General features: G+C 38.2%; 1 protein-coding gene across 5 annotated transcripts in view; it reads left to right on the top strand.

Annotated features, from left to right (window-relative positions):
* SLC41A2 (solute carrier family 41 member 2) overlaps positions 1 to 18423 on the top strand; it is a 129183-nt gene that overhangs the window by 32775 nt on the left and 77985 nt on the right. For all 5 annotated transcript variants that reach the window (XM_060025523.1, XM_060025519.1, XM_060025522.1 and 2 more), the window contains one exon: positions 8909 to 9016. In XM_060025523.1, the coding sequence (XP_059881506.1) occupies positions 8909 to 9016 (108 nt within the window). The remainder of the gene's footprint in view (positions 1 to 8908; positions 9017 to 18423) is intronic.

Genomic DNA, 18423 nt, shown 5'->3' with positions numbered 1-18423 from the left:
GCTGTGGCTAAAACTTCCAAAACTATGCTGAATAAGAGTGTTGAGAGTGGGCACCCTTATCCTGTTCCTGATCTTAGTGGAAATGATTTCAGTTTTTCACCATTGAAGACGATGTTGGCTGTGGGTTTCTCATATATGGCCTTTATTATGTTGAGCAAAGTTCCCTCTATGCTTACTTTCTGCAGGGTTTTTATCATAAATAGGTGTTGAATTTTGTCGAAAGCTTTCTGTTCATCTATTGAGATGATCATATGGTTTTTCTCCTTCAATTTGTTAATATGGTGTATCACATTGATTGATTTGCATATATTGAAGAATCCTTGCATTCCTGGAATAAACCCCACTTGATCATGGTGCCTTATCCTTTTAATGTGCTGTTGGATTCTGTTTGCTAGTATTTTGTTGAGGATTTTTGCATCTATGTTTCTCAGTGATATTGGCCTGTAATTTTCTTCCTTTGTGACATCTTTGTCTTGTTTTGGTATCAGGGTGATGGTGGCCTGGTAGAATGAGTTTGGGAGTGTTCCTCCCTCTGCTATATTTTGGAAGAGTTTGAGAAGGGTGGGTGTTAGCTCTTCTCTAAATGTTTGATAGAATTCGCCTGTGAAGCCATCTGGTCCTGGGCTTTTGTTGGTTTGAAGATTTTTAATCTCAATCTCAATTTCAGTGCTTGTGATTGGTCTGTTCATATTTTCTATTTCTTCCTGATTCAGTCTTGGTAAGTTGTGCATTTCTAAGAATTTGTCCATTTCTTCCAGGTTGTCCATTATATTGGCATAGAGTTGCTTGTAGTAATCTCTTATGATCCTTTGTATTTCTGCAGCGTCAGTTGTTACTTCTCCTTCATTTCTAATTCTGTTGATTTGAGTCTCCTCCCTTTTGTTCTTGATGAGTCTGGCTAAGTTTATCAATTCTGTTTATCCTCTCAAAGAACCAGCTTTTAGTTTTATTGATCTTTGCCATCGTTTCCTTCATTTCTTTTTCCTTTATTTCTGATCTGATCTTTATGATTTCTTTCCTTCTGCAAACTTTCGGGGTTTTTTGTTCTTCTTTCTCTAATTGCTTTAGGTGTAAGGTTAGGTTGTTTATTTGAGATGTTTCTTGTTTCTTAAGGTAGAACTGTATTGCTATAAACTTCCCTCTTAGAACCGCTTTTGCTGCATTCCGTAGGTTTTGGGTTGTCGTGTTTTCATTGTCATTTGTGTCTAGGTATTTTTTGATTTCCTCTTTGAATTCTTCAGTGATCTCTTGGTTATTAAGTAGTGTATTGTTTAGCCTCCATGTGCTTGTAGTTCTTACAGATTTTTTCCTGTAATTGATATCTAGTCTTATAGCATTGTGGTCCAAAAAGATACTTGATATGATTTCAATTTTCTTAAATTTACCAAGGCTTGATTTGTGACCCAAGATATGATCTGTCCTGGAGAATGTTTCATGAGCACTTTAGAAGAATATGTATTCTGTTGTTTTTGGATGGAATGTCGTATAAATATCCATTAAATCCATCTTGTTTAATGTATCTTTTAAAGCTTGTGTTTCCTTATTTATTTTCATTTTGGATGATCTGTCCATTGGTGAAAGTGGGGTGTTTTAAAGTCCCCTACTGTGATTGTGTTACTGCTGATTTCCCCTTTTATGGCTCTTTGTATTTGCCTTATGTATTGAGGTGGTGCTCCTTTGTTGGGTGCATAGATATTTACAATTGTTGTATCGTCTTCTTGGATCAATCCCTTGATCATTATGTAGTGTCCTTCTTTGTCTCTTGTAATAGTCTTTATTTTAAAGTCTATTTTGTCTGATATGAGAATTGCTACTCCAGCTTTCTTTTGATTTCCATTTGCATGGAATATCTTTTTCCATCCTCCCACTTTCAGTCTGTATGTGTCCCTAGGTCTGAAGTGGGTCTCTTGTAGACAGCATATATACGGGTCTTATTTTTGTATCCATTCAGCCAATCTGTGTCTTTTGGTGGGAGCATTTAGTTCATTTACATTTAAGGTAATTATTGATATGTATGTTCCTATTCCCATTTTCTTAATTGTTTTGGGTTTGTTATTGTAGGTCTTTTCCTTCTCTTGTGTTTCCTGCCTAGAGAAGTTCCTTTAGCATTTGTTGTAAAGCTGGTTTGGTGGTGCTGAATTCTCTTAGCTTTTGCTTGTCTATAAAGGTTTTAATTTCTCCATCGAATCTGAATGAGATCCTTGCTGGGTAGAGTAATCTTGGTTGTAGGTTTTTCTCCTTCATCACTTTAAATATGTCCTGCCACTCCCTTCTCGCTTGCAGAGTTTCTGCTGAAAGATCAGCTGTTAACCTTATGGGGATTCCCTTGTGTGTTATTTGTTGTCTTTCCCTTGCTGCTTTTAACATGTTTTCTTTGTATTCAATTTTTGATAGTTTGATTAATATGTGTCTTGGCGTGTTTCTCCTTGGATTTATCCTGTATGGGACTTTCTGTGCTTCCTGGACTTGATTATTTCCTTTCTCATTTTAGGGAAGTTTTCAACTATAATGTCTTCAAATATTTTCTCAGTCCCTTTCTTTTTCTCTTCTTCTTCTGGGACCCCTATAATTCGAATGTTGGTGCGTTTAATGTTGTCCCAGAGGTCTCTGAGACTGTCCTCAGTTCTTTTCATTCTTTTTTCTTTATTCTGCTCTGCAGTAGTTATTTCCACTATTTTATCTTCCAGGTTACTTATCCTTTCTTCAGTTATTCTGCTATTGATCCCTTCTAGAGAATTTTAAATTTCATTTATTGTGTTGTTCATCATTGTTTGTTTGCTCTTTAGTTCTTCTAGGTCCTTGTTAAACGTTTCTTGTATTTTCTCTATTCTATTTACAAGATTTTGGATCATCTTTACTATCATTATTCTGAATTCTTTTTCAGGTAGACTGCCTATTTCCTCTTCATTTGTTAGGTCTGGTGGGTTTTTATCTTGCTCCTTCATCTGCTGTGTGTTCTTCTGTCTTCTCATTTTGCTTATCTTACTGTGTTTGGGGTCTCCTTTTCTCAGGCTGCAAGTTTGTAGTTCCCATTGTTTTTGGTGTCTGTCCCCAGTGGCTAAGGTTGGTTCAGTGGGTTGTGTAGGCTTCCTGGTGGAGGGGACTAGTGCCTGTGTTCTGGTGGGTGAGGCTGGATCTTGTCTTTCTGGTGGGCAGGTCCACGTCTGGTGGTATGTTTTAGGGTGTCTGTGGCCTTATTATGATTTTAGGCAGCCTCTCTGCTAACGGATTGGGTTGTGTTCTTGTCTTGCTAGTTGTTTGGCATAGGGTGTCCAGCACTGTAGCTTGCTGGTCGTTGAGTGAAGCTGGATCTTGGTGTTAAGATGGAGATCTCTGGGAGATTTTCACCGTTTGATATTACGTGGAGCTGGGAGGTCTCTTGTGGACCAGTGTCCTGAAGTTGGCTCTCCCACCTCAGAGGCACAGCCCTGACGCCTGGCTGGAGCACCAAGAGCCTTTCATCCACATGGCTCAGAATAAAAGGGAGAAAAAATAGAGAGAAAGAGAGAGAGAAAGAAAGAAAAAGAAAGGAAATAAAGTTATTAAAATAAAAAATAATTATTAAGAAAAGAGTTTAAAAAAAAAAACGGACGGACAGAACCCTAGGACAAATGGTAAAAGCAAAGCTATACAGACAAATTCTCACACAGAAGCATACACATACACACTCACAAAAAGAGGAAAAGGGGAAAAAATAATATATCTTGCTCTCAAAGTCCACCTCCTCAATTTGGGATGATTAGTTGTCTATTCATGTATTCCACAGATGCAGGGTACATCAAGTTGATTGTGGAGATTTAATCCGCTGCTTCTGAGCCTACTGGGAGAAATTTCCCTTTCTCTTTGTTCGCACAGCTCCCGGGGTTTAGCTTTGGATTTGGCCCCGCCTCTGCGTGTAGGTTGCCTGAGGGCATCAGTTCTTCGCTCAGACAGGACGGGGTTAAAGGAGCACCTGATTCGGCGCCTTTGGCTCACTCAGGCCGGGGGGAGGGAGGCGTAGGGATGCGTGGCGAGCCTGCGGCGGCAGAGGCCAGCATGATGTTGCACCAGCCTGAGGTGTGCCGTGTGTTCTCCCGGGGAAGTCGTCCCTGGATCACGGGACCCTGGCAGTGGCGGGCTGCATAGGCTCCCGGGAGGGGAGGTGTGGATAGTGACCTGTGCTCGCACACAGGTTTCTTGGTGGCTGCAGTAGCAGCCTTAGCGTCCCATGCCCGTCTCTGGTGTCCACGCTGATTCCTGCGGCTCGTGCCCGTCTCTGGAGCTCCTTGAAGCGGCGCTGTTAATCCCCTCTTCTCAAGCACCAGGTAACAAAGAGGGAGGAAAAAGTCTCTTGCCTCTTCGGCAGGTCCAGACCTTTTCTCTGACTCCCTCCCGGCCAGCCGTGGTGCAGTAGCCCCTTCAGGCTGTGTTCACGCCGCCAACCCCAGTCCTCTCCCTGCGCTCGACGGAAGCCCAAGCCTCAGCTCCCAGCCCCGCCCGCCCCGGTGGGTGAGCAGACAAGTCTCTCGGGCTGGTGAGTGCCAGTCGGCACCGATCTTCTGTGCAGGAATCTCTCTGCTCTGCCCTCCGCACCCCTGTTGCTGCGCTCTCCTCCGCAGCTCCGAAGCTTCCCCTCTCCGCCACCCGCAGTCTCCACGCGCGAAGGGACTTCCTAGTGTGTGGAAAACCTTTCCTCCTTCACAGCTCCCTCCCCGAGGTGCAAGTCCCGTCCCTATTCTTTGTCTCTGTTTTTCCTTTTTTCTTTTGCCCTACCCAGGTACGTGGGGACTTTCTTGTCTTTTGGGAGGTCTGAGGTCTTCTGACCGCGTCCAGTAGGTGTTCTGTAGGAGCTATTCCACATGTAGATGTATTTCTGATGTATTTTTGGAAAGGAAAGTGATCTCCACGTCTTACTCTTCCACCATCTTGAAGCTCCCAGAAGTCTCCTTTTCTATGTGCCCTTCCCCTATTCCCTTCTTTAGAATTTACTGGTATTATTTTTTTCTGTCTCCTTCCACTGACATTAAATGCATGTACATTGAGAGATATATATATATATGCTAATATATATGTGTGTGTGTGTGTGTGTGTGTATTCACTAAAAAACACAAGCAGAAAACATCCTATAATGCTGCTCTTCACCCTGCTCTTAATTTATCTTGGAGCTTCCTTATAGATACACACAGATTTACCAAATTCTTCTCTGGAGAGCTCTATTGTTATGTTCTATTGCAAAGATGTATCATTGTTTTTCGACCAAGTGAGCTAATGAAGGAGATTTAAAGTACCTCAGATCTTTCGTGATTATGAACAGTGATGAAGTTGACTCATTATATGTATGTGTTTGAACTCACATTCAACTTTATTTGTAGGATAAATTCCTTGAAGTAGAGTTTTGAGTTGAAAATTATGTACATTTTACATTTGATAGATATTGCTGAATTCCCCCAAAGAAGTTAAACCAATAGTGTAATGGAGTGCTTATTTCCTTATACTCTTACCGACAGTATTATCCAACTTTCTGAACTTTACCAATCTCACAGAAGAAAATTGATCACCTTTTAATTTGCATTTTAAAAATTATGAGTGAGGTTGGTCACTGGGTCATATATCTAAAAGTGACTAAACTAAAAGGGTTTAGTTTTTTAAAGCTAAGTTAAAATGAGAAACAAATCTTCTCCAGCTCTGGGGTATATAAGTTTTTTTAAAATTGCATAAGCTTCTTTTACCAATTAGTTATTTTTAAACTTTTTCTGTTTATTTTTAAGTTAGGACTCTAAGGATGTATTCCTCAACTTGTTTATTCTTTTTTTTTAATTTAATTTTATTTATTTTTCTTTTTTTTTTTTAAGTTTCATTTTTGTTTGTCCTTTTGGACATTAATAGATTTTTAGGTTTCGAGTATAGGACATATGTAAGCAATCTGACATTATGTTTGAGGTATGGGTGCTTATGTAAGATTCTGGGTATTGACAGACATCTAAAATTAGGTAAGATTAGAAGTTGATTTCCTGTAGGGAGGATTCTTGTGGAGAAGTTTAGCAGTGCATAATAATCTACATAGCCTCAGAGGACATGTCTGTATTGTGGCAAAATTTATAAGTAGGTGTAATTTATTTGGGGCACTGGCTGCCTCAGCATCCCCTTTCTGGACTTTTTTTTTTTTTTTTTGGCATTACCTCTTCCTGACAGGAAAATTAACTGATAATATATCTTGGTATTATAGCTAATAAACCCTCAATATTGTTATTTATTACTATGTACAGTCATGGTCCTGAGCACAACTGTATGAGGTAGGTACACTTATGACCCTATTTTAGATGAATAAAGTAAAGCATAGTTTTGCTCAAGTCATACAGTAAAAGTAGTCGTATCAGAATTGCAACTCAGATATAATCTGATTCCAGAGCCCTTTTCTTTGACTAACGTGCTGTACTGTTTCTCACTATTCTCGTATTTCCCAAACTGTGTGTCTGGACACCCCAGGGTTGCTGTGGGATATGTTAAATTTTTGAGGGAAACACAGTGACATCTCTTGGACCCTCTACAGACCACTGACTCGAGGTGGTTCAACATATCAGCATTAGATCACACTCCATCTGACATACCTCTGCAAAGCTGCATTTTCAGCGGTGCTGGGAAAAAAAGCAAGTGTCACACAAAAATCAATACAGAACAAGAAATGAAGGCAGTAGTTTCCAAATTCCAAGGTTTGAGACGCTGTGCAGTGCCCAACAGATACACACATCCTGTTAGTAAGTACTTGTGGTAACATGACTTAAAAATATGATTTATTCTTTCAATTTATTTGTGTTATTTCTTCAAATGGCTACCAAATTGGTAGGAAATAAATACTTATTAAATTGTTTGGACCTAGCTACTTAGTAGGACTGTTAGATATTTCTTTTGGCCTAGGGTTGTCATGAAAACATTTCTGAGATACTACAGGTGCTGTGAGCTGACAAAGTTTGAGAACTTCTGAAAGCCCACCTCTGCAGGTGTAGAGCGAAGAATGCAGAATTTATTGGGCATGAGGTTGGAAATCAATACGTGATAGTTCTTATTGTTAAATCAATGCTAAGATGTGTTTTCATAGTAATTCTCACAGGAGCATTTGATTTGAATTGAACTTGGAAAGGGTGGTAGTAACCCAAAGGAATGCATCCCAACAGATCCAAAGTGGGATGGCAGTGACTGATAGAGAAATTTGGATATTCTGGTGTTTCTAAAATTGTGTAGGTAGGTGTCTTAATATTGTGACCTAGGTAATCCCAAATTATGTCTAATGTGATAAAAACAATACCTATCTCATAAATTTGTTGTGAAGATTAAATGATTAAACCTAGAACAGTGCCTGGCACTAACAAGCAATCAGTGAATGTTGACTGTTAATATTTATTATTATTATTATCTGTTGTTATTCATCATCATCATCATCACCATCATCTGTGGAGGATGCATATTCCAGTAGCACAGCAGAATTCTTATGGACAGAATTGTTTGTTAGTTTTTTGGACATGTTAAGGAATCTGAGAGGCTACTGGACCCCGAGTGCTGTTTTTAGGCCCATCCTTAATTGACTTGAACCCTGGAGGGATTCCCTTGTAAAACTGTTAAACCAGGTTTTTACCAAAGACTGGTCTGATAAACATTTCCTAAAGCTTCTTTAGGCCCTAGTTCTGCACCTATTTGGAACAGCCTCTAGGGAAACTTTGGGGACAAATTGAAATTTTCTTTCATTTATCCGATGGATTTGTCTTACTTTTCTCACCTGTCTTGGTGTTAGTGACAAGACTGTATTTTTTTTTTATTTTTTTTTTTTACGCGGGCCTCTCACTGTTGTGGCCTCTGCCGTTGCGGAGCACAGGTTCCGGACGCGCAGGCTCAGCGGCCATGGCTCACAGGCCCAGCCACTCCGCGGCATGTAGGATCCTCCTGGACCGGGGCACGAACCCATGTCCCCTGCATCAGCAGGCAGATGCTCAACCACTGCGCCACCAGGGAAGCCCAAGACTGTATTCTTGATATTTTTTGGCATAAATTAATATGCCTAGTCCCTAAAGTCTCCTTTGGGACAATCACCTCTTAATAACACTTGTAAAGTAGCATTTTGTGTTATTCAGTCATTTGTATGGTCTTTTCAGTTTATAAAGTACTTTAATATCTATTGTTTTCATTATTATGGTATTTCCTCATAGGCTAGACAGGGCAGGTGGTATCTTCATTTCATGGATGAAGAAACTGAGATCAGAATGGTAGGTAACTCCATCCAGGATCACACAGCCAGGTTATGACAGATGCGTGCCTAGAATAAGAAATTTTCTTATTTCCAATTTAGTACTCTTTTATGATCCTGTGCTCTGCAGCCTCTTGCCTCACACCCTAAAATGGGGAGCAGAACATGGGATGACTCAGAACTCCTGGGGTCAATTCTAGGTCCCATTTTTTGATCTTGGGAAAATCATTTTAACTTATTTGAATGCTTATTTCTTCATTTGTGAAACGAGCTAATAATATTACTGTAATATTCCTGTGGGTTGGTTGTAATTAGTGTTGGAACCAAGATTCAAATACAGGTTATCTGGTTCTTGAATCTGTGTTTTTAACCACTAGTTACACTGACTCTTGCCATCATAAAGAGATACAGTAGACTTTAAGAGTAACAGAGTTGTGTAGCAAGCTAGATGTACTAGGAGATATAGTGAGTGTATCAGCTGTTACTTCCAACTCTAACTGAATTTCTAAAGTAACTCAAGGTTTTAGAACTCTGGAGAATGGCTTAAGCTAAATTTTCACTGATTAAATGACCTGTGTAGTTATTCAAAATGTAGACGCAACATCGGAAAAAAGGCTGAGATTTTTAGAAATCTTTATTCTAAAGTGTTTTTTAAAGGGTGTCAGAAAATTCTATTTTTTTGTTTTCTTACAGCACTGGGAGGTGTTCAAAAAAGTAACAGAAGTTTTCATTTTAGTTCCTGCACTTCTTGGTCTCAAAGGGAACTTGGAAATGACATTGGCATCCAGATTATCCACTGCAGTAAGTTTTTTCCTATACGTAAACATATACTGTTTTATCTGTACATAAACATATACTGTTTCTCTCTATTGAGGAGAACTTGCACCAGGAAAATAATTTTCTCCTCTGTCTACTGGTAAATTTCTGAACCTCAGGGCTATGCTAAGTAGTTATGCCTGTTAATCATGCCCTGAAAGCTCCCTGGGTTGTCTAATCTGGGGATTATAGGCTTTCCTTTTTCCTGAGAAGAAGTAGCATTCTTGCCCCCTTTCATTCCAGGGCGTTCTAGCAATTATCATCAGTGCTTAAAACATGGCGCAAGTCAGATATTGAGATTCTTTATGGTTCGATGGTTGGTAAATTGTTATTTAAACTTCTTGTGATTGTAAAAGTAATACATGTTTATTATACAAACTGCAGGAAAGGGAAAAAAGTATCAAGAAGAAAATTTATAACTACCCCCAATTATTTACCTAGACATAATTACTATTAATATTTTGATATAGATCCTTGTATACTTGGGTATCTCTACCTATGCATAGGTATATCATAATGTAGATACATACTGTATATTCTAAAAAAAAGAACTGGAATCATATATATTCTCTTTTATAATCTGTGATATCCATTTGTAGGTACATCATGATCATCTTTCCATATCAATAAATGTAGACCTATCTCATTATTTTTATTGGCTGTGTGTTTTTCTGTTGTATATAGCTCTACCACAGTTTAATCCATCATCGTTATTGAATATATAGGTTCTTTTTAATGTTTTGCTGTTATAAACAATGTTGTAATGAATATTCTTATACATACAGTTTTACATTCTTCTCTTATTTCTTTTGGGCAAATTCTAGGGTTGTAATTACTGTACAGGAAAAGAAAAAGTATACTTTTAAGGCTTTAGCCACATATTGCAGAATTGTCATCCATAAAGGTTAAACACTTTTGATAATACTGCCACCAGCAGGGTTCTGAGGTTTTTTAGTAGCCGAAAAGGACATTGTTTTTTCACTATAACATTCTTTGGGGGTTCACCATTGTGGAACCAAGTTATCATTAAAACCATGTAGCTAGTGAGGTTCCCTTCAATGAGCCATCAGCCCACGGAACGTTAGCCAAAAATTAACTAAGTCATCATTACTAATTGCAGTGCTGTTAGTATATGAAGTTTGTTTCTTTCCTTAAAGAAGGTACAACAAATGAATCTATGAACTAGGAAAAAACATTTGTGTATCTAAAGGTAACCAAGATGTGGAAGCTGAACAACCATGTTGTTGGTGGGAGCCCTCTTTCACTCCTCTTCCCCTCTCCCCATTTTTCCCCAGGCAGCTGTGAGTTCCCTAAGGTTTCTTGGGTGAAGCAGATGCTTGGAAAGGAAATGCATTAAATAATGTTTTATTAACATTATTATTGGCTTGCTCAATTAAGAGAAAATGCTACATATGCCCTATGGAAATTTCTAAGCCCTTTCCTTACATATAAAAGGTCATATAGCCATACTCTGCCCAGGCAATAATGAAGTATTGGATGTTAGTGAGCTCTCATAATGTGCCAGCACTGTGCTAACTGCTTAACAAGGATGTCTCTTAACAACCCTATGAGATAAACACTATTCCTGTTTTACAGAGGAGGAACTGTGGCTTTGAACAGTTGAGTGATGAAGGGTGAATCCTGAGAGCTATTTTATATTGGGTGGTTAGGGAAAACTTCTCTGAGAGGTGGTGTGTAAGCTGGAGCCTGAATAATAAAAGTGAGTCAGCCATATCAAAATCTTGGAAAAGACCATTCCAGGTTACATTGTATCTAATCAGTGTAATGATGTCAGTGTAATAATGTCAAATATTTATAAGTGTTCTGTACAGATTCACTTTCACAGTTGAGCCTGTGTAACTGTATGTCTATGTAGTAAACAGAGGCCCATGTAACCGTATATCTATGTAGTTTAACATTAAACAACAAGCTTACAAATTAAAAAAAACTTCTAGGGACTTTCTTTTCCTGGTGGCTTAGTGGTTAGGAATCCACCTGCCAATGCAGGGGACACGGGTTCGAGCCCTGGTCTGGAAGATCCCACATGCCGCAGAGAAACTAAGCCCATGCGCCACGTCTACTGAGCCTGAGCTCTAGAGCCCACGAGCCACAACTACTGAACCCCCATGCCACAACTACTGAAGCCCATGCACCTAGAGCCCATGCTCCATAACAAAAAGAAGCCACCGCAATGAGAAGCCCGTGCACTGCAACGAAGAGTAGCCCCCGCTCGCCACAGCTAGGGAGAAAGCCTGCATGCAGCAACAGAGACCCAATGCAGCCCAAAATAAATAATTTTTTTTTAAATCTCTATCTTTCTGCCTTGGCAAATACAGTATATCCTTTGATGATCTGGAAGTCCAAGATCAAATTTAGAATTCTTGAACTTCTTGGGTTCTATTTTGGAACATAGTGATATGGAGAGAGCCAGCCCCTGGTCTGATGCCTGCCCCCTTCGTTCTCCACCCTTGGCCCTATGTCCTGCACTTTGAAAGACCTCACACATACCTCACACCTCACGTTCATCTATACCCCCAACAAACAGCCAGCCCTTGAGCGCTCCTTGGCTTGGGCACGCACCAGTGGTGGCATGGTCTGCCTTCAGGAAGATTGGCTTCAGGAAGAGGCCATTGGGCTCTAGGCCATTTAGTCAGGGAGCTTTGTGATCCCAGGTATCTGGAGTGTGGCCTAGAAGGGGATGAGACACAGGCTTCGAGTGGGCACACTGCTTGGGCCCTATGCACTCTTCATCCTAAGGAATGGGGCATAGCTAAAGGAGGGCCAAAGTGGGGCCTTCTAAGCCATGGGTCTCAGAGCTGAAGTCCCTCTTACAGAATTAGAGAACTACCGATTCTAGATTCCAGGAGTGAAAACTTCTCTTGGCCTAAGGAAAATTATATGACATAGAAGAGACTTAGAAGCTTCCTTGTGATGTACTTCTGCAAGATATTAAAACAGGATGGAAAAGTTATATATTAAGAAGGGTTGCTTGAACAAAATAGCCGTAATATTATACTCTGAAGGTAGCAGTCACAGGACTTACTAATAACCAGTGGTTGCCTACAGAGAAAGCAGTTCTTTTATTGGAAGCTTCTTAAGTAACCAAATGGCTGTACCTTGAAGTATACAAGTATCTCTTACATGATATCTGTCCTATCATTCTACTCTTGAGAAGATACTGAAATTAGTGTGAATGCAATAAAAGCTGAGATATAAATGGAAATCCACTACTTTTTGGTGTCTTGGAAGCCAGTCACATGGCTCCATTGTTACACTTTTAGATCCGAGATTTAAATGCAAATTTTTCTCAAGTGATCATGTGAAGCAGTAAGTACATGTAAAAACATTAAAATTTTTAAATGTGTTAGGACAACACCCTTTGACTCATCTGAAAATATTTAGAAAGCATCAACATCAAGCAATATACAAAGTTTCAGTTTATGCGATTATTTCAATGAAATTGCATCATCACTATTAACCAAAATGTCAAACCTGGGAATTAAAGAGGATATAAGTCCTTTATCAATTATATTTATTTCCTAATATAATATTTAGGAAAGAAAGCCTAATAATTTGATAACACCGTCATTCTCAGCAGTATCTAGACCGGCAAAAGTAGCCAAAAACATTCTTGATTGTTTAATGACTTCATTTGAAAGTGGGCATCTATATAGTATTACAAATATGAAGTATAGTGACCACAGGATCATTCTAGCAGCCCTCAGTGCTAAGAACTTATTTCTCAAAAATTTAATAATAAGATGGTAATAAGATTTTTAAAATTTGATTAAATTTCACATTTGTTCTAATCTCCTAGAAGTTCATCATATAATGGTGACATTTGGTGTCAGCTGAATATTGATTTTAACACTTGGCATCCAACTGGAATGTGTGTCTAGTATACCTCTAGCTTTTGTCTTCAAAAACAAAACAAAAACTTTTATGTAGTTTTACTGAGGTTTTCAAAGTTAGTGAAATTACATGCATGTGTTCCATCTACCATCTTTTCCCAGTGATCTACCCTTGCATTATGTTTTAAGAGCTGATGGGTTACCTAGATAGAACTCAATCCAAGAGTCTTTTTGACAGGAGAGGAGAATAAAGAAGAGGTCTTGAAAAACAAGAGTGGCAACATTTAAGGGAGAAGAAAGTTATTAGAATGAGAGTTAAAAGGTGGCTTTAGGTACATTTTATTAGAAAATGAACTTTGTTCTGATACATGTAGTTAGGCATACCAACACTTAAGCAACTTGATAACTTTGCCAGGAAAACTGAAATTTTGGCTAACTTACCTCGAAGAAAATATTTCTAAAAGCAACATTCTTGAGCATTACCCAGCATTTGTTTAGATTCAAATAACAGATTAAACATGCCAGTCCATTTTGAAATAAGCCATGCTGTAGGGAATCTGGTTAAAAAAGAATATGCTGCAAATTAAATTGTTTAATTTGATTACGTATTACCATTAAAGCTGAATTTAATCTTATTATTTGAACTTGATTTGTTGTGGTGCCTATATTTTATATTAGATATTTTTATCAAATGTCTGATTATATTTATTTGTCTGTTCATATTTAAGACAGGAGAACTCCAAAGCTGATTAGAAGCTCAGCTCAGCTCACTGCAGGGTCATCTAGCTGGACCTTTCTTTGGGAAGATGGGATGGAGTCGCTATTTTCCATAGGTCAAGAATTGGGTCACTGATTATAAGATATCTGAGCCGTAAACTAAAGGAATTTACTCAGTTCTCTAAGCAATTAAAACACCATAAACTAGATGAATATACCATGTTATCATGGCTTGATGCCATGAGTTACTACTTTTCCATCTACTAATTTGTTTACTTTTATTTTTTGAGGCTCTTTGAGATAAGAATGTCCCCTTTATTGCCAGGGCCAGAGACAGGACTGTTGTTGATTTGTTATATTAGTGGTTCTCAAAATGTGTCCTTCTGAACAGCGGCATCAGCAACTTGTTAGAAGTGCAAGGTCCCAGCCCCACTCCAAGGCTACTGAATCAGAAACTCTGGGGTGTGGCTCAACATCTGTATTTTAACAACCTTTCCAGGTGATTCTGATACACATCAAAGTTTGAGAACCACTGTGTTACATGAACAGCATGGAGGCCGATAGGGCTGGGACCAAGTGAGAGGGGGGAAAATCACAGGGTGTGAGATCACCTGTGGGTCATCGTGAGGACGTGGGTCATTGTGTGAAATGGGAAGCCTCTGGAAGGTTTTGAATAGTTGAGTGATGTGATTTGATAGATATTTTTAACAGATTATTTTGACTGTTGTGTTGAGACAGAGCTATAAGAGGCCAAAGACCAAAGTAGGGAGGCAAGTTGAGAGTCTGTTGGAATAATACTGCAGTCCAGAGTTGAGGTTGGCTTGGATCAGGGTGGGGTAGTAACAGGGGATGTAGTGAGACATAGTTGAAGTCCAGAACTCATTTTCAAAGAGAGTTGACAGAATTGGCTGATTGATTAGCTGAAATTAAAGACCAGGAGTTGTCACTTGAAATTTTCTCTGGATCTGAGAGGGGTAGAAGTAACCAAATTAGAAGATGGAAAGCTAGTAACTTGTGGCATCAAGCTAAAATGACATGGTATATTCATCTAGTTTGTGGTGTTTTAATTACTTAGAGAATTTGATCTCGAGTTTCCTAGGCAGAGTACTACCATTCTGATAGAGTGCTGGAGAATCATTGTCAGCTGTATTCCAGCTCTGATGCTCTATTTGCTATTAAAGCAATTCTGGGTTAATGACTTCTCAACAACAAAAACCCCAAAGCCTCACCTTCTCTGGCTGTTCTCTACTTGAAATTTTTATTACCCTTGACTTTGAGACCCCACACCCTCCTCACTCACCTCTTTCATGGTTTCTTCTTAGTTTACTTTTTTCTTTGCTCATCCTCTTGATTTGAGGTTTTCTTGAAGTTTCAGTACCTTTGTCTTACATGTTCTCCATCAGTAATTTCATGTCCTGGCACATTGCTGACTCTCAGATTTGTATCTCCGATCTCTTTCCTGTCCTCCGGAGCTGATTGCACCACTCTCTACCTTCAAAATTAAACTCATTATCTTCTCTCACTCTTAACTGTGCTTTCTATCATTTTTGTCAGTTTATTAATGTTACCAGTCACCTCCCCTCTATCTAGTTACTCTCTAGACTGTCAGTTCCACCTGTGAAATCCTCTTCCCTTTCCCTTATGCCCCACCTGCCACCACCTTAATTTAGTTGCCTGTTGTTTCTAATTGGGATGCTGTAGCAGATTTCTAACTGTACTCCCTTGTGCCAGGGAGAAGGATGGATGAGTATAATTTTTTTTTAAACTTAAAACAAGCACAATTTGAAAGTCAGCTCTTTCATCTATGGTCAAAAGATAATTCTCTTAAAAATTTTACAATTTTTTTTCATTTGTGAAATTAGGAGTAAAAATCATTATAGCTATAGAAGGCCAGTCTATGATTACTTTAATCTTTTTGCTCCATTAAGGTCTTTTCTCATTTTTATGACTGTCTGCAGTAGAATCATGTTAAACAAGCTTATAGGATTTTAAGGAAGGCCTATAAAGATGGAGAACTTAAGACATAAGATATCAGATGCAGCCTACTTACCCAATCCTTTGAAGGTCAGTTGTATTTCAAATTTGTTATTCTATGAAGCTAAAGATTAGATGTTCACAGATAAAAAAGATATTCCAGTAAAGTATGTTTCCTGTTTTAACAAGGGAGATTTAATAATGACGAATCCAAATCAACTTTATCTCTCCCTCTTTTACTTCAGTCAAAATTTATTTCTAAAGGTATAATGATTAACTTGAATAATTTCTCCTAGATTTTTATCTTTTCAACAGTAGATATATGTTATAGTAGTATGTTATCTACTATGTTATAGTCGATATTCTTACAGATATATAACAGTAGTATATAATTGAAAAATAAACCAGGTACAGTGACTCTGTAAATTGCTGGGTTTAAGATCTGTTATCTGAGGTCTAAAATTTTCTGCTTCTGAATGCTAGATAGAAAAACGTCAGGAATGATACTCACTGTCCTAATGACAGGATTTTTTAAAAAAGTCTTTAAAACTATTTTCCAGGAGTAAATTGCCTAGCACTTTTCCACTCTAGGCAAAAGTGATTTTTGTTGCCTCAAACCTTTATTCTCTGAAATTACTTTGAAACATTCTACCTTTTGAATTCATTAATTGAAAAAATATTTTTGAGCCCTTTCTATATGCCAAGCACTACTCCGTGTGCTAGGGACTCTGCGATAAACAAACCGGAAAATGTTCCTGCCTTCACTGAGCTCACATTCCAGTGGAGGCATGTGAAGTTGGAAACACCCTCTTTCCCTAATAATTCTACATTAGACTTCCCACTCAAACTGTGGAACTTCTAAAATAAAGAAAAAAATAGAGCCCCCAATAATGATGTTAATAACTATGGCATAATTTACGTACCATCACAGTCTCAGTATTATTTCCTAAATTTGGCATAATTCTAAATTATATGTGTTCTTGTCAGATCCTGATGATTAAATACAAATGAGATTGCATATTTCTATTGTTCTTAATTTTGAGGTATGTTTCTTAAGTTATGAATACCAACCCATAGTCATAGCTTTGTGGAGTGGAACTGCTTAAGTTTAATCTAGAACTGTGTCAATGAACTAGATATTTAGCTCTCTCCCTTCTTTGAAGCTTTATTGAGGTATAATTGACATACAAGAAACCACACAAATTCAGTCTTAATTTGATGAGTTTCAGTACACAGTATGTACCTGTGAAACCATCACCACAATCAAGACTGTGAACAGATGCATCACCCCTGTACATTCAGAAAGATATTAGGGTGTGTGTGTGTGTGTGTGTGTGTGTGTGTGTGTGTGCACGCGTGTTTTAGTATATTGTTTTATTATCAAATATTTCAAGGGTGTAAAATTCTAATAAAGTGGTTGAGTGAAACTTCCCAGAGAATAACATTTACAAAATCTGGATAATAAATTATTTGCAGGCAATGGAAGGTGATCAAAAGCAGGTAGAAACTAGAGTTTACCCTTAAAGACCATAACTACAGTGGGTAAGAGTTGCAAAGTTTGTGGCTTGTTTTGCTTGATGGAATTCCCCAATCCTTGGGTCTCATGTGGTAGAAAACCCACAGTCTTACCAGCTTGAGGTGGCAAAGGTCAGGGAGTCTGGCAAATGAAAAAAAAGAAGAAGAAGAAAAGTAGGCAGAGATGTGAGAGGGTCCCATACTTGAAAGACAAACACACTGGCTAAAACTTATGAGTTTTTGCATTTTTGACTAAGTGCCTTCTGTTACTATGCCCAGCTATAGTGGCAGAAAATTGAAGTTTTGTTGGCTTGAATTATCAGATAACAGAGCTTGGAGGTGACAGAGCAGGTGGAAATTTATGGGGAAATCCCAGCAGCAGAGAACTGCAGAGAGGATGAGCCCCAAAATCTGAGTATTAATTCTCTCCAAATCTTTGGCTGACCATTAAACTACACAGGTGCAGGGGAGATCCCCAAAAGGCTGGACTAAAAGTTGGTAGCTGAAGGAACCAAGCAGAGATATGAGCTGCTCCACATTGTGGAAGAGACAACAGTTTGTAGTTTGAGTCTAGGCAAATTAACTGACTATTAGAAGGAAAATCCAGTTATCCTCAGAAGAACGTAGCATTATCCAGAGTTATTATAACATATTATTACACTGTCTAGTTTTCTACTGAAATCACTAGATGTGGAAAGAAACACAAAAGTGTGATTCATATTCAGTCAATGGAAAGTGACTCAAATTGGGCCTGGATGTTGGATTTAACAAAATCTTCCAAAACAACTAGTAGAAATATGTTCAAAGAACTAAAGGGAAAAAATGTTCAAAGAATTAAACAAACGTGTCTTAATGAGTGAATGTATCAGATTGGTGATAGCAGAAGAAAGAATTCATGAACTTGAAGATAGATCAATAGAAATTATTCAATATGAAAAATTTAGAGGAAAAAATTGAATAAATATAAATAAAGCCTTGGATATCTGACAATATAATGATGTTAAACATATATGTGATATATTGGTATACTAAATATGGTAAAATTTTAGTATTTGACAAAACCAGGTAGTGGGAATATAAATGTTATTTTTTAAAAACATAAAAGCAATTACTGCTGAATGAAATTATCTTTTTAAAATTAAACTTTATTGAAGTATAATTTACATGTGATAATATATGCCCATATTAAGCGTACAGTTTGATGAGTTTTGACAAATACATTAAATGTGTAACTATCACCACAAACAAGATATAGAATATTTCCCTCACCCCAAAAAGTTCCCTTATGCTCCTTTGCTGTTAATCCCACTGCCAGGTAATCCCTCTGGTCTCAGG

The sequence above is a fragment of the Delphinus delphis genome, chromosome 11 (assembly GCF_949987515.2).
Source record: "Delphinus delphis chromosome 11, mDelDel1.2, whole genome shotgun sequence".
In the NCBI taxonomy this organism is placed as follows: Eukaryota; Metazoa; Chordata; class Mammalia; order Artiodactyla; family Delphinidae; genus Delphinus; species Delphinus delphis.
This window is presented reverse-complemented; position numbering and strand designations above follow the sequence as displayed.